At 40.5% G+C, this 24,202-nt stretch overlaps 1 protein-coding gene across 1 annotated transcript in view; it reads right to left on the bottom strand.

The window, feature by feature from the left end:
• LOC135516526 (metabotropic glycine receptor-like) overlaps positions 1 to 16,719 on the bottom strand; it is a 118,361-nt gene extending 101,642 nt beyond the window's left edge. Inside the window, exons 1-2 of the mRNA XM_064940879.1 lie at positions 15,397 to 16,719; positions 10,634 to 10,739 (exon numbers count right to left, since the gene is read on the bottom strand). Of these exons, the coding sequence (XP_064796951.1) occupies positions 10,634 to 10,739; positions 15,397 to 16,268 (978 nt within the window). The 5' untranslated portion in view covers positions 16,269 to 16,719. The remainder of the gene's footprint in view (positions 1 to 10,633; positions 10,740 to 15,396) is intronic.
• Between the last annotated feature and the right edge of the window lie 7,483 nt (positions 16,720 to 24,202).

Raw genomic sequence — 24,202 nt, 5'->3', positions numbered from 1 at the left:
TATTCCGTTCAATTGATCTAATATACAGTAAAGTAGTTACAAATAGGCCTAATTTTGTTCCAAAGCATATGCAAAATATATTTACTGTATGTTTGCATTTTTACTGTATGTGTGCTTACAGTATGCTGATTGACATGAATTGAGTCATGTTGAAATATAAAACTTACATTTTTGAATTTGTGTTCCTTTCTTGTTTGAGTACACACAAACAATACACAGTATAACAACAAAATATTCGTCTTTACACTGAAATAGGTTCTAATAGTAGTGTTTTGAATACATCCCAGTGTGATCTTAGTTCTCACTTAGGTAGATTAATTTGTTGTGTGTGTGTCTCACTTGTATGCAGATTTTCCTTTTTAGCAGGGAGTATATGATTTTAACTGCTGTGTTTCATTTTGCAAGATGTCTGTGGGCTTTGGGGAAATTGGCTAACTGTTTGTTTAGAGTTTTGAGTACCTGAGATGTTGTTTCAGCAAACGTGTGCTAACAATTAAGAAAAACTGTAATTTGTCAGAAAAAGTATTTAAAGTTTGGGTAGAGTTTGGATATTCACCTTTTGGCAAAATATTAATTTTTATACAATTAACACGTTCAATTAGTAACATTTGTGACATCATGCCACCTATCTAGTTCTTTCCCAGCCATTTTAAGTAACGGCACATCATTTACTTTACAGGTGTTAGTCATTTCTGTGGGAATTTGTTGCCCTAAATAAGTAATTATCTGAGACCTCCAGGAAATGGGTTATGCTTTTCGTCAGATTGATCTTGTAGCCTGAAAAGGAACTGAATTAATTCAACGTTTCTACTAGTGCTTGGAATGATTGCTCTGGTTTGGATAAGTAGATGTTGCTCGCGTAGAGAGAAATAGTGTGTTCCCGTTCACCTACCCAAATACCACGGATAGCTACCTAATAGCTTCCGTTCAGGGTTCAATAGCCAGGGCAAAAGGGAGTGGTGAAAGAGGGCATTTCTGCCTGATCCCACGAGAAAGCTTAAACTGAGAGGAAATATTGTTGTTAGTCAGAATCTGGGCAACAGGACGGTTATATTGTAGTCTGATACATATTTTGGACCTACAGTGGGGCAAAAAAGTATTTAGTCAGCCACCAATTGTGCAAGTTCTCCCACTTAAAAAGATGAGAGGCCTGTAATTTTTAATCATAGGTACACTTCAACTATGACACAAAATGAGTAGAAAAAAAATCCAGAAAATCACATTGTAGGATTTTTAATGAATGCATTTGCAAATTATTGTGGAAAATAAGTATTTGGTCAATAACAAAAGTTTATCTCAATACTTTGTTATATACCCTTTTTTGGCAATGACAGAGGTCAAACGTTTTCTGTAAGTCTTCAGAAGGTTTTCAGAGAGCATGAGCTCCTGAGTTCTTCTTCAAAAATATAGAATTAGAGTTGGATAAATGTAGATGAACTATAATTTTTTTCCATGGACTTATACAGGATACTAACCTCAACATCAAAACCTTCATTCCAATTAACAATTACATAAAAACATATATAAGCTTAATACTGTATATAAGGCTACCAAGCTGCTAGGAAAGAACTGACTGAAATTAGCACTGAAGTGTGAAGTGAGAGGTGTAAAAACTCTTGAGCCTAACAATGGAAGGAGAGTTTCACAGCCCCTCCCCACCCAAATGCAGAGGCCTTTGAAGCTCCCTTCATCTGTGGAGAGAAGATATCGTCCTCAGAATCCCCAAAATACAACAGCCACTGGACAACTTTGTTTGGATGTTGTAAAGGACCATTCGCCGATACTGATATAGCTAGCGAACGATCTCCTTTTCCACATGGAAAAGACAGATAGAGACTTGCTAGCTACCTTAGCTAGCTTGCTGGAGTTTTCTACAAAGAATCTGCCTCCTGAAAAAGCTTCTCCTACTCACGTTGCCTGCTGCTTGGATTCAACCTGGCAATCTGTTCACTGTCTGCCCTGGACTGTCTCCCCTGTCAGGTATATGTAACCCCGACACACTCCCCCTCTCTCCCGAGCTTTCCCTCACCTCCAGCACACATGCACTGTTGAGGCGAGTGATTCTGAACTTACAATGGCTAGCCCCAAGTTGCCATATTTTTGCTTGTGCTTTATGCTATTTGCCTCATGACTCCTGCATGCTTTGTTGACTATGAACTTGCTTGTTTACCCAACTGTGGGACAGTCTATGTTTTTTCCCACACACGGGACTCTGACTCTCTTTTGGTTACAGACTCTTGGCCTTCCATCCTATTCTAACCACTTCTCACCAGCTTTGTATTCATGTTACCTGGTGAAATTGTTGTACAATATGATGTTGTTGCCATCTAATGTACATTCAAATGTTTTAAATAAACATTGCAGAGCTTCCCTGTCCTCTGCCGTGCCCTGCTTGTATTACTGTTGATCTTATCTGGAAATGTGCATGTACACCCTGGCCCATCTACTGTTGCTAGCCCTTGTACCTTTCTGGTTATAACCTTTTTCGGCTAGACAGATCTTCCAACGGTGGTGAAGTGGCAATCTTCACCAAGGAACACCTTCAGTGCTCGTTTGTCTCCACCAAGTCTGTCCCCTAACAATTTGATTTGTCGGTTTAACGCATTAAACTTTCAAATAACTCTTTGTTGACTGTTGCTGGCCGTTATCGGCCACCATTAGCTCCGGCCTTTACCCTAACTGCCCTAAGCTCTCTCCTGGCCCTTACACTAAGTCTGAATTTGTCCTGCTAGGTGACATAAACTGGGACATGCTTAAACCACCTGACCAGGTCCTAAAACAATGGGACTCCCTAAATATTTCTCAGATTATTACCAATCCCACAATGTATGACTCTAAACACCCAGAAAAGGTTACTCTCCTCGATGTTATCCTAACAAATAATCCTGATAGGTATCAGTCTGGTGTTTTCTGTAGTGACCTTAGTGATCACTATTTTACAGCCTGTGTTCGCAATGGCTGCTCAGTGAAACGACTTATCCTGACTTGTCATAGACGCTTGCTAAAAACTTTCATGAGCATCCCTTCCTTCTTGATCTGGCCTCTGTAAATGGGTATGGAATCAGCTTGATCCCCTCTGTCGAAGATGCTTTGACCTTCTTTTTTTATATTTTCAGTGGTATCGTTTACAAATACATGCCCATAAAGAAAATGAGAATTCTAGGTTCAGCCCCTGGTTGACTGTAATCTGGCTGCAATTGTTGTTGACTTAGCCAAAGCTTTTGATACGGTAGACAATTCCATTCTTGTGGGCCGGCTAATGAGTATTGGTTTCTCTGATGGGTCTTTGGCCTGGTTTGCTAACTACCTCTCAGAAAAGAGTGCAGTGTATAAAGTCAGAACATCTGCTGTCTCAGCCACTGCCTGGCACCAAGGGAGTACCCCAAGGCTCAATGCTAGGCTAATTTACATCAACAACATAGTTCTAGCAGTTGGAGGCTCTCTCATTCATGTATATGCAGATGATACAGTCTTATACTCAGCTGGCCCATCCCTGGATTTTGTGTTAAACACTCTACAACAAAGCTTTCTTAGTGTCCAACAAGCTTTCTCTGCCCTTAACCTTGTTCTGAACACCTTCAAAACAAAGGTGATGTGGTTTGGTAAGAAGAATGTCCCTCTCCACACCGGTGTGATTACTACCTCTGAGGCTTTAGAGCTTGATGCAGTCACCTCATACGAGTACTTGGGGGTATGGCGAGATGACTTAATCGCTCCTCTTTCACCACAGCTGCCAAACTAACCCTGATTCAGATGACCATCCTACCCATGCAAGATTATAGATCGGCGGGTAAGGGTGCTGTCGAGTGGCTAAATGTACTTTACCATTCCGCCATCAGAATTGCCATCAATGCTCCTTTTCACTGCACTCTCTACACATCACTGCACTCTACTCTGTAATCTGGTCATCTCTGTATACACATCGCAAGACCCACTGGTTGATGCTTATTTATAAAACCCTCTTAGGCCTCACTCCCCCCTATTCTGAGATACCTACTGCAGCCCTCATCCTCCACATACAAAACCCATTCTGCCAGTCACATTCTGTTAAAGGCCCCCAAAGCACACACATCCCTGGGTCGCTCCTCTTTTCAGTTCGCTGCTGCTAGAGACTGGAACGAGCTGCAAAAAACACTCAAACTGGATCGTTCTCTCTCTTCATTCAAAGACTCAATCATGGACATTTACTGACAGTTGTGGCTGCTTCGCGTGAGTTATATATACAGTGCCTTGCGAAAGTATTCGGCCCCCTTGAACTTTGCGACCTTTTGCCACATTTCAGGCTTCAAACATAAAGATATAAAACTGTATTTTTTTGTGAAGAATCAACAACAAGTGGGACACAATCATGAAGTGGAACGACATTTATTGGATATTTCAAACTTTTTTAACAAATCAAAAACTGAAAAATTGGGCGTGCAAAATTATTCAGCCCCTTTACTTTCAGTGCAGCAAACTCTCTCCAGAAGTTCAGTGAGGATCTCTGAATGATCCAATGTTGACCTAAATGACTAATGATGATAAATACAATCCACCTGTGTGTAATCAAGTCTTCGTATAAATGCACCTGCACTGTGATAGTCTCAGAGGTCCATTAAAAGCGCAGAGAGCATCATGAAGAACAAGGAACACACCAGGCAGGTCCGAGATATTGTTGTGAAGAAGTTTAAAGCCGGATTTGGATACAAAAGGATTTCCCAAGCTTTAAACATCCCAAGGAGCACTGTGCAAGCGATAATATTGAAATGGAAGGAGTATCAGACCACTGCAAATCTACCAAGACCTGGCCGTCCCTCTAAACTTTCAGCTCATACAAGGAGAAGACTGATCAGAGATGCAGCCAAGAGGCCCATGATCACTCTGGATGAACTGCAGAGATCTACAGCTGAGGTGGAAGACTCTGTCCATAGGACAACAATCAGTCGTATATTGCACAAATCTGGCCTTTATGGAAGAGTGGCAAGAAGAAAGCCATTTCTTGAAGATATCCATAAAAAGTGTTGTTTAAAGTTTGCCACAAGCCACCTGGGAGACACACCAAACATGTGGAAGAAGGTGCTCTGGTCAGATCAAACCAAAATTGAACTTTTTGGCAACAATGCAAAACGTTATGTTTGGCGTAAAAGCAACACAGCTTATCACCCTGAACACACCATCCCCACTGTCAAACATGGTGGTGGCAGCATCATGGTTTGGGCCTGCTTTTCTTCAGCAGGGACAGGGAAGATGGTTAAAATTGATGGGAAGATGGATGGAGTCAAATACAGGACCATTCTGGAAGAAAACCTGATGGAGTCTGCAAAAGACCTGAGACTGGGACGGAGATTTGTCTTCCAACAAGACAATGATCCAAAACATAAAGCAAAATCTACAATGGAATGGTTCAAAAATAAACATATCCAGGTGTTAGAATGGCCAAGTCAAAGTCCAGACCTGAATCCAATTGAGAATCTGTGGAAAGAACTGAAAACTGCTGTTCACAAATGCTCTCTATCCAACCTCACTGAGCTCGAGCTGTTTTGCAAGGAGGAATGGGAAAACATTTCAGTCTCTCGATGTGCAAAACTGATAGACATACCCCAAGCGACTTACAGCTGTAATCGCAGAAAAAGGTGGCGCTATAAAGTATTAATTTAAGGGGGCTGAATAATTTTGCACGCCCAATTTTTCAGTTTTTGATTTGTTAAAAAGGTTTGAAATATCCAATAAATGTCGTTCCACTTCATGATTGTGTCCCACTTGTTGTTGATTCTTCACAAAAAAATACAGTTTTATATCTTTATGTTTGAAGCCTGAAATGTGGCAAAAGGTCGCAAAGTTCAAGGGGGCCGAATACTTTCGCAAGGCACTGTATATACTGTATATATACTGTATATACTGTTTATACCCTTCACATTCCAAATTATGAGATGATGAGTGTTAGGGGCAGACGTTTAGGTGTTTGATTGAAGCAAATTAGAAAGAGAGATGTAAATATATTGAGTGCGGAGAAAAATTTAAAACAAATGAAAAGGTACAATAACTGGTATATAAGCATACATCTCTCCAACCTGTGTGAGCTAGTATTAATTCCCCTCCCCAACCCCCTGTCTACTCTCTCCCCAACAGAGAGAGTAAAACAACCCAACCCTATCGAGGCTACAGCTAAGTGGTAACACATTCCCACTTACCTAGCCTTGCTATGCATGGTGACCCCAAGATAAATTAAATTATACATTTTTTAATTGTGTATTGCCATCACCTCTGTTGAATAATACATATGTATATCTTCTGACTTCAACTTCAACTGTATATATATATATATATATATATATATATACACACACACACACAGTGGGGCAAAAAAGTATTTAGTCAGCCAACAATTGTGCAAGTTCTCCCACTTAAAAAGATGAGAGAGGCCTGTAATTTTCATCATAGGTACACTTCAACTATGACAGACAAAATGAGAAAGTAATCCAGAAAATCACATTGTAGGATTTTTAATGAATGTATTTGCAGATTATGGTGGAAATTAAGTATTTGGTCAATTACAAAAGTTTATCTCAATACTTTGTCATTGTCAACAAAGGGTATATAACAGAGGTCAAACGTTTTCTGTAAGTCTTCACAAGGTTTTCACACACTGTTGCTGGTATTTTGGCCCATTCCTCCATGCAGATCTCCTCTAGATCATCCATATATATAGAAAATGAGACCCCTCACCAGAATGGCCACACCGGAGACATTGGGTGCATCATTCTCGATACTCTAAAGTGACTTTTACTCCTAATCTCTTCATTTATTGAAACACACACACATATATTACACATATATTATATATATATATATATATATATATATATATATATATATATATATATATATAATATATTATATACATATATAATATATTATATATATTATATATATATATATATATATAATATATATAATATATTATATATGTATATAATATATATAATATATTATATATGTATATAATATATTATATATATATATATATATATATATATATATATATATATATATATATATATAATATATTATATACATATATAATATATTATATATTATATATATATATATATATATATATATACAGTGTCACGCCTTGGTCTTAGTATTTTGTGTTTTAGTTAATTAGTTGGTCAGGCCAGGGTGTGACATGGGTTTATGTTATTGTGTGTCGTATTGGGGTTTTTGTAGGCATTGCGATTGTGGTTGATTAGGGGTGTGTTTAGTTTAGGTTTGGCTGCCTGAGGCGGTTCTCAATCAGAGTCAGGTGATTCTTGTTGTCTCTGATAGGGAACCGTATTTAGGTAGCCTGGATTTCACTGTGTATTTCGTGGGTGATTGTTCCTGTCTCTGTGTAGTTTCTCTGTGTAGTTTCACCAGATAGGCTGTATTTAGGTTTCACGTTCCTTTTTGTTGTTTTGTATTTGTTCTCAGTATTTTCATGTAATCGTCAAAAACATGAGTAACCAACACGCTGCATTTCGGTCCGACTTTCTTGCGACAAACGAAGAACGCCGTTACATACAGTTGAAGTCAGAAGATAACATCAACTTAGGTTGGAGTCATTAAAACTCCAACCTGAACATCAACCTTGGAGGACATCAACCTTTTCCTCTAGCTTCAAGATGGAGTCAACTAGCTTCTTGTCTGTTTCCTCCACATCTTTGCGTACATCAACAATTGCGATTTCATGGTTAGAGTGCCTGATTTCCAACTGGGTTAACCGCTCACTTGTGGCCAGTTGGTCTTGGTTTAGTTGATGCATGATTTAATCAATTTTGTTGAGTCGGGCAGATATTCTATTTGAACGATGGCCTTATCCACCTTGAACCAGGCAGGCGCTGCCTCATTGTCAGTCTTTGACAGGGAGGTAATTGAGGATTTAGGAAGGTCTGTCTTTTTAGGAGGAATCTTGTTTCGGAGCTGGTAATTGATAGCGTTATGTCTACTTGCTTTTTTAGTAGGTTAACAGCATAAATGTGGTTGAAAAATTAAATTATATATGAATTTATCAGAGCGCTATGCACAACGCGTACCCTCAGTGTGCCGCCATTTTTCCCCTGTAACTGTAATTCTTACCCTAGCCCTAATTGTAACCCGAACCCTAAACCTAACCCCTAAGCCTAAAAAAGCTATTTTTCTTGTGGGGACTGTCGAAATGTCCACACGTCCAAATATTCCTTGTTTTACTATCCTTGTGAGGACTTCTGGTCGCTACAAGGATAGTAAAACCAAACCAAACCACACACCCCTACTTCACACACACAGCATCAACAACTTGGAAGACGGATGGTTGTGTCGATATAGCCTGCACTCTGAGTGTGATAAAACATGATGTCTCTCCGGTGCCAGTAATGAAAACACTAGCAAAAACCTCCTCATTTCACTTCCAGAGTGTTTTACACTGTATTAAGCAGTGAACAATACACGCCCACAAGCAAAGGCTTATATGCAGCATCCTTCCTGCATATTCAATGCAAATATTGCTACAGAGCTCTGTTAATCTTGCTATTCTTTACATAACAACAGAGATAAACCTACACAAAAATAAACATGCACTGCTGCTGACAAGAGTGAATTTACTGTCTACATGGAGACAAGCAACATTTCAAGCATAAACTTCACACCTAGAGAAACAATACTGAGAGCACGATTGTTTTTGTTCTCATGCCTTCATTGATTTCCCCAGTAGCAGTAGAGATATAGGATGTGTATTTGTTTTCTTGACAAGTACCCAGAATTTTTATATGCATTACCAATTATATTCAGAGTGACATACAGTACATTGTTTGCAAAGAAGCAATGTACTGTATTTTTACTAAGGTCTTTACTGTGAAGGACCTCGGGGTTACTCTGGACCCTGATCTCTCTTTTGAAGAACATATCAAGACCATTTCAAGGACAGCTTTTTTCCATCTACGTAACATTGCAAAAATCAGAAACTTTCTGTCCAAAAATTATGCAGAAAAATTAATCCATGCTTTTGTCACTTCTAGGTTAGACTACTGCAATGCTCTACTTTCCGGCTACCCGGATAAAGCACTAAATAAACTTCAGTTAGTGCTAAATACGGCTGCTAGAATCCTGACTAGAACCAAAAAATGTGATCATATTACTCCAGTGCTAGCCTCCCTACACTGGCTTCCTGTCAAAGCAAGGGCTGATTTCAAGGTTTTACTGCTGACCTACAAAGCATTACATGGGCTTGCTCCTACCTATCCCTCTGATTTGGTCCTGCCGTACATACCTACAAGTACGCTACGGTCACAAGACGCAGGCCTCCTAATTGTCCCTAGAATTTCTAAACAAACATCTGGAGGCGGGGCTTTCTCATATAGAGCTCCATTTTTATGGAACGGCCTGCCTACCCATGTCAGAGACGCAAACTCGGTCTCAACCTTTAAGTCTTTACTGAAGATTCATCTCTTCAGTGGGTCATATGATTGAGTGTAGTCTGGCCCAGGAGTGGGAAGGTGAACGGAAAGGCTCTGGAGCAACGAACCGCTCTTGCTGTCTCTGCCTGGCCGGTTCCACTCTTTCCACTGGGATTCTCTGCCTCTAACCCTATTACAGGGGCTGAGTCACTGGCTTACTGGGGCTCTCTCATACCGTCCCTGGGAGGGGTGCGTCACCTGAGTGGGTTGAGTCACTGATGTGATCATCCTGTCTGGGTTGCCCCCCCTTTTGGGTTGTGCCGTGGCGGAGATCTTTGTGGGCTATACTCAGCCTTGTCTCAGGATGGTACGTTGGTGGTTGAAGATATCCCTCTAGTGGTGTGGGGGCTGTGCTTTGGCAAAGTGGGTGGGGTTATATCCTTCCTGTTTGGCCCTGTCCGGGGGTGTCCTCGGATGGGGCCACAGTGTCTCGTGACCCCTCCTGTCTCAGCCTCCAGTATTTATGCTGCCGTAGTTTATGTGTCAGGGTGGCTAGGGTCAGTTTGCTATATCTGGAGTACTTCTCCTGTCCTATTCGGTGTCCTGTGTGAATTTAAGTGTGCTTTCTCTAATTCTCTCTCTCTCTCTCGGAGGACCTGAGCCCTAGGCCTCAGGACTACCTGACATGATGACTCCTTGCTGTCCCCAGTCCACCTGACCATGCTGAAGCTCCGGTTTCAACTGTTCTGCCTTATTAGTATTGGAACATGCTTGTCATTTATGAACATTTGAACATCTTGGCCATGTTCTGTTATAATCTCCACCCGGCACAGCCAGAAGAGGACTGGCCACCCCACATAGTCTGGTTCCTCTCTAGGTTTCTTCCTAGGTTTTGGCCTTTCTAGGGAGGTTTTCCTAGCCACCGTGCTTCTACACCTGCATTGCTTGCTGTTTGGGGTTTTAGGCTGGGTTTCTGTACAGCACTTTGAGATATCAGCTGATGTACGAAGGGCTATATGAATAAATTTGATTTGATTTATGTACTGTATGATTTTTCGTTGTTAGCAAAACATTTGTGGAAGTGCCACTAGATTTAGTACTGGGATTAACAATTACAACCATGTTTTAACCAAGAGGGGGTGTTTGTGTTTGCATGTAAAGTGTAGAAAGCACACACCACTAATGTATGAACTATGGATGGATGGATAGATGGATGGAAAGTTGAATGGAAGTAGACTCACTTCCATGCTGGTCACGTTACATCGGTGAGTTCCAGCAAACCAGCCACTGCTGGAGCACTGGTCAATGTCCACATCCTGTAGGTTGACATCCACTCGAACCACACCCCTGTAAGAGGAGAGAAAGAAACACAGAGAGAGAGGGGGAGAGGGGGGTGGATAGAGGTTAGAGACAGCAGTTAGCTTACACTCAGACGTCTCTTTTAGCGTAAGAAAGAAAGAAAGAAAACGAGAGAAAGAACAAAAGAAAGGCAAATGTTGCAATCCATTGTGACCTCATCTATAACAGGGTCTCTACTTTGGTCCAATGTCTACAGGTGAACTATTGAGGGAAATAAACTATTCAAGGCAAAAACTGGTATGAGCATTGAATGCCAGAGTATTTTGTCCAATTTAACATCAACAACAACAAAAATGTATCGTGTGTATCTGGTTTATATGTTATGTAAAATAAACATCTTTATTTTAATGTTCCCTAATGAGAGAAGTGGCCAAGCTTAAATAGCCCAATTGAATTATGTTGACTCCAGCTCTGAGCATCATGTTTACTTTAACCAAAACATAAATATATTTTAGGCTTACAGTAAATCAATAGACTGATGGTGCGCTTGATGTTGTTTACCTCTGGGAGACAATATTGCACACACACACTATCTACTGGCTCATGGTTAATTAGGCTACTGATTTGGCGTGCATCCAAAGCACCTTCACATATCCACAGTTTGCATTTGGACAACTGGATAGATGGACTGCTGGATGCATATTGAGTAAGCTATAGTTAAATCAGGCTAGCTATTGTTCAGGCCCCGTATACATAAAAAGTCTGAGAGTATGAGTGCTGATCTAGGATCAGTTTAGACTTCTAGACTACAGTAAATATGATTATATGGACGGGGAGGGGCTAGCTCCCAGCCTGCCATCAGGTGTTCTCTTTCATGAAGTTTAAGATTATCAAATGGGCCCCAGGTGGGTCGCTCTCTTTATTCAGTCTGTCTGTTAGTCTCTTTCGCTTTCCTTTTCTCTCTCTTTCTTAACTTTTTTTTCAGTCTGCCATTAATCTCCCTGATCTCTGTATTTCTGTGTCTGGCAATCTTGCCACTCTTTATTACAAAATCAAACATTATCTCCCAATTCACCCAGTCTGTCTGTCTGCCCCTCTATCTCCATCTCTCTTATAATGCCCAGGCCTCAGGGGTTGTTCTCAAGAGGAGTCTGACAACCATTAGCTTCATCTGTCTGGTGGGAACTGGAACAAACACCAATGAAGAAAAAAGGCTGAGGCTCATGCCATCTTTCCCCTGGCGCAAGAATAAGACGGGAAAGAAAGAACATGTAACTGTGATAGAGGAAGTGTTGATAAGTGGAATAATCTGTGTGCATGTGGGAGGGAGTGAGGGAGAGAAGGAAGGTGAGAAAAAATGTGTGCGAGAATGTGAGGACTCGTGGAGGAGGGATTTTTTTTTTTTCACCAAGCAGGAGGGATTTTCTTTTTAAGTCACTCTGCTAGAAACAAAACCATACAGCGATACATAACCAGTGGTGGAAAAAGTACCCAATTGTCATACTTGAGTAAAATCACAGATACTGTACCATAATAGAAAATGACCAGATAAAAGTGAAAGTCACCCAGTAAATACTACTTGAGTAAAAGTCTAAAAGTATTTGGTTTTAAATATACTTTAAGTATCAAAAGTAAATGTAATTGCTAAAATGTACTTAAGTATCCAATGTAAAAGTAAAAGTGTTACTAATTTCAAATTCCTTATAACCAGGCGGCATGATTTTCTTGTTTTTTTAAATGTACGGATAGCCAGGGAGAGCCACACTCAGACATAATTTACAAACATAAGATTTGTGTTTAATGAGTCTGCCAGATCAGTTGCAGTAGGGATGACCATGGATTTTCTCTTGATAAGTACGTGAACTGGACAATTTTCCTGTCCTGCTAAGCATTCAAAATATAAGTATTTTTGGGTGTCAAGGAAATTGGCTGGAGTAGAAAGTATATTATTTTCTATAGGAATGTATTGGAGTAAAAGTCAAAGTTGTCAAAATATAAATAGTAAAGATACCCCAAAAAATGTATTAAGTAGTACTTAACCATATTTGATTAGCCTAACAGTCTAATCCAAACAAACCATTACCAAACAGCCATTATATTAAATCATCTTTCGACCAATGTGTTATAGGCTTACTTTAAAGTGATCTAAATGAACCTGTATCCAGCTGGGAGGAAAGAGAGGAGACGCCTCTGAGGACATGGACCAATACCTCAAGCTCAAAGCCAATGTTCTCATTCTGCATATCCTCCACAAAAGCACACTGGCATCATTTACATTTTGATTAGGTTTACAAAAAAACATGATCCGTCTTGGTTTCTTTTATCCTTGGGGTGAATAGATTGCTTTGGATGTACATCTAAAGAGTTGGCCCACAAACTCTCAGAAAAAGGAAGAAAGACGAGACAGTGCAGTGGGATTCTCTTTGATCTCGACACGTTGGGGTTGTAGTTGTAAAACCAAATCCACAAGCCTGTTCTTAAAGTCATGCTGATGCTGGTAATCACTAGACGACTATGCCACATCCATTTGTGGGAATGTCAATTGAGTTTTAATGTGCCCTCAGGACATTCTGAAATTTTGAACAGTAACCAGCTCTTTAAAAACTAGTAGAAGCAGTTACTTTCGCAGCTAATTAAAGGTCATCTTGCCGATGGCTTAATACCAATGTCCTCATAAAACGTTGTGTTCGTGGCCATAAAAAGAGAGGACTGAACTTTAAAAATACATTGGACTTGAAATTCCGAAAAGTCTTAAAAGCAGCTCCAAGGTCGATAATGCCTCCTCTATGGTTGAGCTCAAGTTGATTGCTATGATTTTATGCTAAGCAGCAACAGCAGGGGTCTTTGTCTGGCTGCTAATGTATCAAATTTGTAGTGGAGACACATCAACACTTTCAACACTTAGGCCTTTGTTTATCCCCTTCCAGATCTGAATTGTCTGGATCGGTGTGAGCAAGCATCATGACAGTTCCTACCCTATTGCAGAGACCTATCAAAACCTTTTTAATCTGTGAAGAGGTTTCAACAAGGGACTAGAGCAAGTGTGGGCAACCCTGGTCATGGAATCCCTGGGAGGCCACGTAGGTGAAATTTTGCCAATCACTGATATTAATACATCAGCTTAGTTGGTGTTGTAAATTAGTAAAGTCAGTTGTGGGGCTTGATTCGGACTAGGCGAAACTTTTGCTGTACCTGCAGCACTCCATACCAGAGCCCCTGGCTTAATGATATGGACTGGGTAATTCTTTGGGATTGGCTCAGGCAACCGCTTTGAGATCATCTTGCATTTATGCCAAAGAAATGCACAAAACTGACTAACTTACATACAGATGTACTATCTTAATTTGATCACTCTGTTGTCGCAGATAATTATCCTTCACGACTTGATATGCAAATGTGTAGTGTATGCATGGTTTAAAAAGACTTCTAAAAAGTTTGTAATTTCCACTTAGAAATATCATACTAACTAAAAATATATCACCCCTACAAAAATTTATATTAGTTATAACACACATAATAATTCACATTTCCTGTTGCTGAAATATTATTTTCCTGCTGTGAGAAATGGTTCAAATTAAGATCTGTAGTCCTACCTAAACAAATCAAGCTCAGTGATAAACTACCATGCTGGAATTATTATGTGGACACAGAGGAACTGAAATTTAAGTGGGAGTAAAGTGGACTTGAAATTCAAAGTGGTTTCAGATTGCCATTGTACTGCATGTCTTTTATAATTTATTCATGACTAAATCTATTTTTGGACACACTTGGACTGGAGCCTTGAAATATGAAGTACTTTGTGTTTCCCAATTAACTAACCTACACTTTCAAACACCTATCGCACAAAAACATACAACAAAGCCAGGTCTTTCGAACCATGCAAGCTATGATAGCAAAGTTAAACTAATTCAGCCTACTGTTTCAGTTTTACATTTTTACAGCATACACAAAAAGGAAGTGTAGTCTTCCAGTGTGATTACAAAAAAAAACATGAGCTGTTTTTGACAGACAGCAGTGTTCATAGACAGTATAATGTTAAATGTCTGAGATTCTATCAAGCCATCTGTTCCTTCCACTAGGGCTGATTTATGGATTGCACAAGCATCAGATGTGCAGGAAGACAACTATAGGCTACTCAAACGTCCCACAATGTCTATCCTATCCTCAATTTAATGTATTGCCCTCTTGCTGTGCATATCACTTGATGGGACTAATCATTTTTTTATAGTTATTCACTGAGTAAGTTTTATTTCATATTCACTGGACCTATTCTTTGTAAAGTGGAGGGAATATTATGGGTTATGTTTGGGTTGGCTTTCTCAATTATAAACTACTGAAGATTCGACTACCACAGCAGGACCAAACGTTGTTTTCAATAATGGCTAGCTCTGTGCAAACTATTCACAAGCATCAGAATAGAGGATAGGTCGAAAGTTACGATCGTAATAAGATGCTCTAGCTAAACTTTAAAACGTTGTTGTGGGGAAGCAGCTTTATCCTACTGTTTGTGTGGAAAGGATCTATGGGGGCCCTTCAAAGCGTGGGAAGCGCGCGGTCAGTTCAGCAATGCTGTCTACTCAGGGCCAGAAAAACTATATTTAGGCCTACCTACCATTTCTTCAATCAATAAACAATAGATGCGGTACATTTTAACCGAATGTATTACTTTCAAACAAACAGTCACGAGTGACAACCTTAGCCTCACCTGAACTCGGGCGCGGAATTTGTCTTCAACCCATAGAACCCAGCAGACAAGGTGAGTAACCAGTGTGGTACGAAATTCCCATGCTCGCATTCCAGGTAAGGCGCAGACCACTTGATTTGACTTTTGTCCAGAATGTAGCTATTTTGAGTGGCTGTGGCGTCTCTGCCTGACGCCCTTCTCTGACTGTGCATTTTCTTTCGGTCCCTGAACTCGTTAAACCACTCAGAATCCGGGCTCCTGCTCTTGAGACGGTGGTGAGCAGAGTTGGAAAGGTCCTGGAGGACCACTTCCCTGTCAGTTCTTGTCGCTTGAAGGAAAACGTGAGGACCCGGTGTTGGAGCATCATTATGGAATGTAACCACTGCCTTGTGAATTTTGGGGTCCCCTTCAAGAATACTCCGAACCAGCGCGTGGTACCAGTGAATATCCCTCCGAAGGCTGTACTCTCGCGACCTGTTGGCTTGTAAAATCATGTTCAGGAAGTTGGTCGCGTGCGCTATAGTGTCCAGCACGCTATGGAGAGAATAATGAGAGGCCACATTGGTTCCACCGCGGAGGCTACTCAACTCATACCTCCGAGAACAGTTGACTTGTTCAAGAGCCGAAGAGTCTCCAGTGTGCAGGAAAGCTGTCACCACTCTAGGCAGGTCCTCCTCGATTTTGTGCGCCACCACCGTGCGCTCCGTGGCGGATCCTGGGTTGTAAGTTGGATGGTGCAGTGATTCCTTGTTGATATTTTGAGTGCTGAAAATAGAAGGGTTCTTTCCCCGTATTTCTGCGTCTTTGTCGTTATCCGACCATTCTACATACCCATAATTGGATCCGAAAACAAATCCCATTTGCAAAAGCATTTGAATAAGGAAAAAACACATAATTTGACTTCTTTTACCGACACAGTGAAGAATCCGTTTGCTCGGTTGAAAACCAAAACTAACCCCTATCGAGGAACAACTAAATGTGTACGCTAATGTTAAACTACTATGTGATTACTTCGTATCTTCCCTATTTTATAACATAAGGTGCCATTTAAAGATAGCCTTCTACCAAAACCTCTAGGCTACTTGCTACTTGTCCATGATAAAGAGATGCTCGACTTCACTTGCTTCCACCAACCGCCGCCGTTCACGCTTTGCAACCGAGTGTCAGGCAGATGTTTTCACAGTCAACCAATGTTCTTACTGCCCAGACATTTTTAGTTGGACGTGACGCCTTCCCAACTCCAAGCAGCTAATTATAAACAGCTATGTTATTGCAGCGGTGAGCTCTGGTAGTCGCTTTTACACAGAGCCATGGGCGAGGTAAAACACAAGCCGCCCACTTCAATCCTCCTAGAGCAGGCAGGAGCATTAGAGTGAAAACAGAGGAAATACTGGAGGCTCGAGCAAATTGCTTTCATAGTCCCATCCCTTCCAATATCGCATAGGGCACCTGAAGTGTCGTAGACACACGCGTGTGGCTGCTATTGCTGTCAATCCTCTTTGTGAAGTGGGATAATATGGGTGGAGCGAGCTGCAGGAGCTGTTCTGTGCTGAAAGTAGCCTGTCAGTATGGGAAAGGATGTTGACCGATATATGCATGACAAGTAAAGTGAAACGTGCAGGGTTTTAATTGGGATTTTGCAGTGATGAAATAGAGCCTATTATTTTTCTATTTTCCTTGATAACTGGCCAGTCATCTCCCACAGTGATATCTTTATTTTATCATTACTAAAATGCATGTCAGGTGTATGACAAAAGTGTTCAAAAGTGGTGTTCAAAAGTGGTGTGGCAAAATTTGCACGTGTCTTTTCTACCTAATCAGGTAAAACTCTGGCTCCTATTTGTAGGCAATTACAAAATAGTGTCATTATAGATAGCTTCCTTTTTCATCTGTGACTACAGGGCTGGTGTTCTTCTTCTCCGGTCATGTGAATTCGAAACACTCCTGGCCTCAGGTGGATCAAGCTCTTTCAAACTACCACAAACCTTGTTATTATTCATTCTGGATATGATATCAAAAGAGCCAACGTCAATGGACAACATAAGTTGTCTACTAGTGACCTACTATAGCAGGATTGAGCATTATGTAAATGCTTCCGTCCCTCTCCTCGCCCCAACCTGGGCTCGAACCAGGGACCCTCTGCACACATAAACCACAGTCACTCACAAAGCATCATTATCCATTGGGCCACAAAAGCCACAGCCCTTGCAGAGCAAGGGGAACAACTACTTCGAGGTCTCAGAGCGAGTGATGTCACCGACTGAACCACTATTAGCGCGCACCACCGCTAACTAGCTAGCCATTTCATATCGGCCACATAAAGACTAGTTACCAATGTATTTAAATATCTATTTCACTCTATACACACACACACACATACACAATTTTAAGCAGTGGATAGAAAATAAAAACACAGACAGACAGGTTTCAATGTCGAAAAGTATTTTAATTTGCTGTCATTAAACCTATTATTTACTCATCTGATTTACAGTGCTCTTCTGCAATTATTCATTTTGTAAGTTTTATTTAAGGCAGTAGAATTTGAAACGAGGCAGGGTTAAATTTAACACTATACACAGTAGACTTTGTTACAATGTTGTTTTTTTATGTGTAAGTCATCATTAAACCACAAACCTTGTGTTGTTGTCCTGGTCTCCATCTGGCCCACCAGAGGTTGGTTCCCTGGCGCTCACTGTAGGAACTGATTGCCTGTAAAAATCCATGTCTTCAATCATTAAATCAACTACTTTCAACATTTTAATTGAAAATACTATGCCCCTTTTCATGAAGTAGATTTTATTGAATGTTTCAATAAAATGTCATAATACGTTAGATTTAGCTGCTGGGAGGCAAGAAGACCCCTAGCTCTGCTAAAACCAAAGACGTGCCATTTTCAAGGGATTGTTAAATTAGGGCTGTCCCCCCCCCAAAATATTATCTTGGCTGACTGAAAGTCGTCTGTTCTTTCGACCAATCGGTTGCTCAACATTTTTAAACGTGTACTTTTCCATATATAGACACACCCTATGTGTTTTAATAAAATAAACTACAGTGCCTTCGGAAAGTATTCAGACAAATGGACTTTTTCCACATTTTGTTACATAACAGCCTTCTTTAAAGAATCCTCAGCAATCTACACACGATACCCCGTATTGACAAAAAATGTTTTATTTTTTTTAGCAAATGTATAAAATATTAAACACAGAAATACCTTATTTACATAAGTATTCAGACCATTTGCTATGAGACTTGAAATTGAGCTCAGGTGCATCCTGTTTCCATTGATCATCCTTCAGATGTTTCTACAACTTGATTGGAGTCCACATGTGGTAAATTAAATTGATTTAACATGATATGGAAAGGCCTGTCTATATATTAAGTCCCGCAGTTGACAATTGTCCATAGAGAGTTGAGACAGGATTGTGTCTTAAATGGAAGCAGTTTGGAACCACCAATACTTTCCTAGAGTTGACCCCTGGGCAAACTGAGCAATCAGGGGAGGAGGGCCTTGGTCAGGGAGGTGACCAAGAACCCAATGGTCAAAATGACAGAGCTCTAGAGTTCCTCTGTGGAGAAGGGAGAACCTTCCAGAAGGACAGCCATCTCTGCAGCACTCCACCAATCAGGCTTTTATGGTAGAGTGGCAAAACGGAAGCCACTCGTCAGTAAAAGGAACATGACAGCCCACTTGGAGTTTGCCAAGAGGCACCAAAAGACTCTCAGACCATGAGAAACAAGATTCTCTGGTCCCATAAAACCAAGATTGAACTCTTTGGCTTGAATGCCGAGCTTCACGTCTGGAAGAAACCTGGCACCATCCCTACAGTGAAGCATGGCCGTGGCAGCATCATGCTTTGGGATGTTTTTCAGCAGCAGGGACTGGGAAACTACTCAGGATTGAGGCAAAGATGAATGGATCAAAGTACAGAGAGATCCTTGATGAAAACCTGCTCCAGAGCTCTCAGGACCTCAGACTGGGGCGAAGGTTCACCTTCCAACAGGACAACAACCCTAAGCACACAGCCAAGACAACGCAGGACTGGCTTCTGGACAAGTCTCTGAATGTCCTTGAGTGGCCCAGCCAGAGCCTGGACTTAAACCTGATCGAACATCTCTGGAGAGACCTGAAAATAGCTGTGCAGCAATGCACCCCATCCAACTTCACAGAGCTTGAGAGGATCTGCAGAGAAGAATGGGAGAAACTCCTCAGATACAGGGGTGTCAAGCTTGTAGAATCATACCCAAGAAGACTCAAGGCTGTAATCGCTGCCAAAGGTGCTTCAACAAAGTACTAAGTAAAGGGTCTGAATACTTTTTGTATTGTTAATGTTTTTATTTTTAATAAATTAGCAAACATTTCTAAAAACCTGTTTTTGCTTTGTCATTATGGGATATTGTGTGTAGATTGATGAGGAAAAAACATTTGAATCAATTTTAGAATGAGGCTGTAACCTAACAATATGCAGAAAAAGTCAAGTGGTCTGAATACTTAACCAAGGCACTTCCTAGAGCTGGCCGCATCTTGTCTGATGCTTTAAGCTTACAGTTTGATGCCTCAAGAGGGTGCCAAAGATCTAGATAGCCAGAAGAAAAAAACCTTAACCTGACCCAACTATTCTCCTCCGGCTGGCTTTTGCAGATTCTGCCATTACTCTCCTGAAGTTGCTGGTAATAGCCTACACTAGGAGTCAGCAACCTTTCTCATGTGAAATGCCAATTTATCTTACAATTTTTACAGATCTGCGTGCCAGTTATGGTGTTCATATGCACATTTTTGTGAAACAGTTTAATTTTATTTTTAATAACATCTCAAAATCACTGTCATGTGGTAAATCAAAATTCTATCAAAATCTTAATGAAAACCTAAAAAGTAACTTCCATTGCCAACTTTGTAAAAATAGCCTACATAAAGCCAACAAATAAAAACATTGGGAAAGGGGGATACCTAGTCAGTTGCACAACTGAATGCATTCAACTGAAATGTGTCTTCCGCATTTAACCCAACCCCTCTGAATCAGAGAGGTGCGGGGGGCTGCCATAATCGACATCCAAGTCTTCGGCGCACTGGGAACAGTGGGTTAACTGCGTTTCTCAGGAGCAGAACAACTGATTTTTACTTTGTCAGCTTGGGGATTCAATTCATCCAGCTTTCGGTTACTGGCCCAACGCTCTAACCACTAACCACCATTGCAGCCTGCAGGTAGAAAATATTCTGATAAAAATAAATATTCTATAAATCACATTGGCTACACATGGCCTGTCTGCAGGGGTGCAACTTTCACTGGGGACAGGGAGGACATTTTGAAATTGCATTTTTGTCCCCCTCCCAGTTTTATCATTGGAATTGGATACAACAGGAGGGAACGGTGTGGTTTAGGACCATGTGGAGGACCTCTGAGCGGTCGGGTAGGCTGTTTGGAGTGTTTATCAGACTAGATAAAAAATAAAACCAAAGTTGCGCCCCTGCCTGTCTGCAACGAACTTGAAACATCTATTTGCACAAGGGATAATAATCAGTGCTTGACTTGGGCAGCCGGCACCTCAGATTTTCTACTGCTTGAGCTCCTGTTCCTCTTACAGAATATTAGCTCAAAAGTATTGTGGGGCTCGTGCACCTAAATATAAACAGTACCAGCACCCAAAATGAGTACCAGAACCTATTTCATTCCAAGTCAAGCACTGATAAGAAGCCTATTTTATGACATTTCCACTGGATCAGAGCATGACATTTTTCCCTTTCACTCTGAGTGTTTATTGAAAGGGAGAGAGCTGGAAAGATTTTTCAAATACACTGACAAACTATTGTAATTCTCAATGGATGTGAAAACAGACTTTGTTTGCTTGCTGTTTGAGGTGAAGAAACCATTACTTTGAGAAGCTCCATGTCATTAGTGGTCGTGAGTTAAGCCAATCAGAAATACTATCAGATCCCGAAATGGGTACATTTATATGCATACATTTGTGCACACGCCAGGTAGCCTATAGGCCTACTTCATTGTGTGCGCATCCTTACTCAACATTTACAGGAGCGCTCCAAACAAAAGACAATGACTAAATTGACAGAACTCGTAAATGGAATTAAACAAACCTAAACTTGTTTCTCACAAGTGTAGAATAGGTTGTGCACTCTGCAAACAATGTGTCCACTCCGACAATGAGAACAAGGAGACAGGAATAATAACAGTGCATGCATTAAAATAAATTACTGTAACCAAAGTAACAAAACGGTACATGTCCTACTGATGATATATGTAATGGGGAATTGATATACACTAAATATAAAATGCAAACAATTCACACAATGAATGTGCACAAATTGGTGTTAGAGCGTGCATTCTAGAGAGAAGTGCATTGTGCATCTGGGCGCATGGTCAAGCCAACGTCTTCATTGACTGTGCAGCATTCAAGGTAATATGGCTTCAGCAGAAGTCAGGGAAAGAATGGCCTCAGCAGAAATAAGGACATTCATACTTGCGCTTCGAGCAGTTCAGATGCGGAGCTATACAGAGCCCTCTACATTGTTACAAAATTTGGGAGGCGAATGGCGATGCAGTACACAGCTCGATTTGGCCTCTGCATGCCTCTGGAGGCTCCGCCATTGCATCACACCCTCCATATGGAGCATCACACCCCATTTTTGAATCAAGCATAAATTGGCTTTTAGTGTAGGCCTCCGCAATGGATAAGTTCACTGAGATCTCGGTTGACCAACAGCCTAACGACCAAACAATCGACCAGTCGACAAATTGGGGTCAGCCCTAAAATAATTGTTATAACTATTTGGTTTTCATATCATCACCTACTGAGCATAGTCAGAACTACAGATGTCCAATTATTCCATGCAAAACAGCACACATTTTGCTCAGCAAACAACATAATTTAGCTTGCTTCATCAGAGGTTAGGCTTTTGGAAAGAGCTTGACATCGGCTAGTCCTCTTCCTGGTGAAGTTGTCAGTCGTACTACTGTCATCACTTCTATAGATGGCATGCAAATAAAACAATATTTAGATATTGTCATCTAGTTTATCCCCTGAAAGTTTGCTTGTTAACTAGCCATATTGATAACTGTTATTACTGTAGCTAACCTCTCTGGGCAACCCGACGCGCTAGCGTCCCACCTTGCCAACAATAAATGCAAATGCGCTATGCTAAATGCTAATAGCACTCGTTAAAACTCAAACGTTGATTAAAACACACATGCAGGGTACTCAATTCAAGCTACACTCGTTGTGAATCTAGCCAACAAGTCAGATTTTTAAAATGCTTTTCGGCGAAAGCATAGAAGCTATTATCTGATAGCATGCAACACCCCGAAATACCTGAAGGGGACGTAAACAAAAGAATTAGCGTAGCCGGCGCTACACAAAACACAGAAATAAAATATAAAACATTCATTACCTTTGACGAGCTTCTTTGTTGGCACTCCTATATGTCCCATAAACATCACAATTGGGTCTTTTTTCGATTAAATCGGTCCTTGTATACCCAAAATGTCCATTTATGAAGACTGTGTGATTCAGGAAAAAAATACTTTTTCTAAACGCAACGTTATTTTTTAAAATTAAAAAAGTTGCCTATAAACTTCAAACTACTTCTGTAATCCAACTTTAGGTATTAGTAAACATTAATAAAAGATCAAATTGATCACGGAGCAATCTGTATTCAATAGGAGCAAGTTTGGAAAACGTAGTCCACTTTCCCCCTTCCATTTCTTCCTGCTGTGTACCCGACGAGAGGATGTGCCTATTACTCTTATGACCAAGGATTTACCTGCATAGAAATCACAACACTGGCGACATCGTGTGGAAGCTGTAGGAACTGTAAGCCGTTCGCTATCTATTATACCTTGCAATAGACAATACAGAGACTGGCGGATTGATTTTTTCTTTGTCGATTTTGTGATAAGGTTTCCTTGCGATTTTGACCACGAAACACGTTCTGTTATAGTCACAGACATCATTTAACCAGTTTTAAAAACTTCAGAGTGTTTGCTATCCACACATACAAATCATATGCATATACTATATTCCTGGCATGAGTAGCAGTACGTTGAAATATTGTGCGATTTTTAAAAGAATGTTGAAAAAAGTAGCCCGATCTCTAACAGGTTCTAACTAGCCAAGTTGACATGGTCCATCAATCAATGTAGCCTAAATCATGTCTGTCAGCAGCAATCATAATTAAAAACAATGTTGAAAAGGGGATCATGTTACCTAATTTCGCTAGGTAGGCCTCCGTTGGGTGGGGAAAAAGTACATTAGGTCTACTTACCACTCACCATATGTTTATCCATCTGTACAAAGTTTCTACTGATATCTTACAAAGTAAACATTATCAGCTAACAGTACCACAGCAAATGCACCCTTCTGCTGTTTGACAGGCAGAGCCCAAAAAAGATAAGAAGTTAACCTAAACCACTCATACATGTCAGGTATAGTTTACTTTTATTTTATATCACTGAAATATTCAATTAATGGTGGCCAATATTGAGCGGTATCATGAGGCTACCCTACGTATCTTAAATTACATGATGAATTGATGTTTACTGATCATGAAAAGCATACAGTTACTTTCAGTATAACTTTGATGATAGAGCTAAATGTGGGCAATTGTTTTGCATGGAATAATCAGAAATGTGTAGGTCTGACTACAACCCAGTCGCTCATAACGGTGTATGTATACCACGCAGAAATACTTTTCAAACATTGTGAGCGATTCGGTTGCTTAGACAAGCTTTTCCTATCCTATTGTAGTGGATGAGGAGTAAAATGTTTATTGTGCAATGGAGGCTCCTCCACAGGAGAAAGGGAGGACCATCCTCATCCT

Source organism: Oncorhynchus masou, chromosome 3 (assembly GCF_036934945.1).
Source record: "Oncorhynchus masou masou isolate Uvic2021 chromosome 3, UVic_Omas_1.1, whole genome shotgun sequence".
Lineage (NCBI taxonomy): Eukaryota > Metazoa > Chordata > Actinopteri > Salmoniformes > Salmonidae > Oncorhynchus > Oncorhynchus masou.
This window is presented reverse-complemented; position numbering and strand designations above follow the sequence as displayed.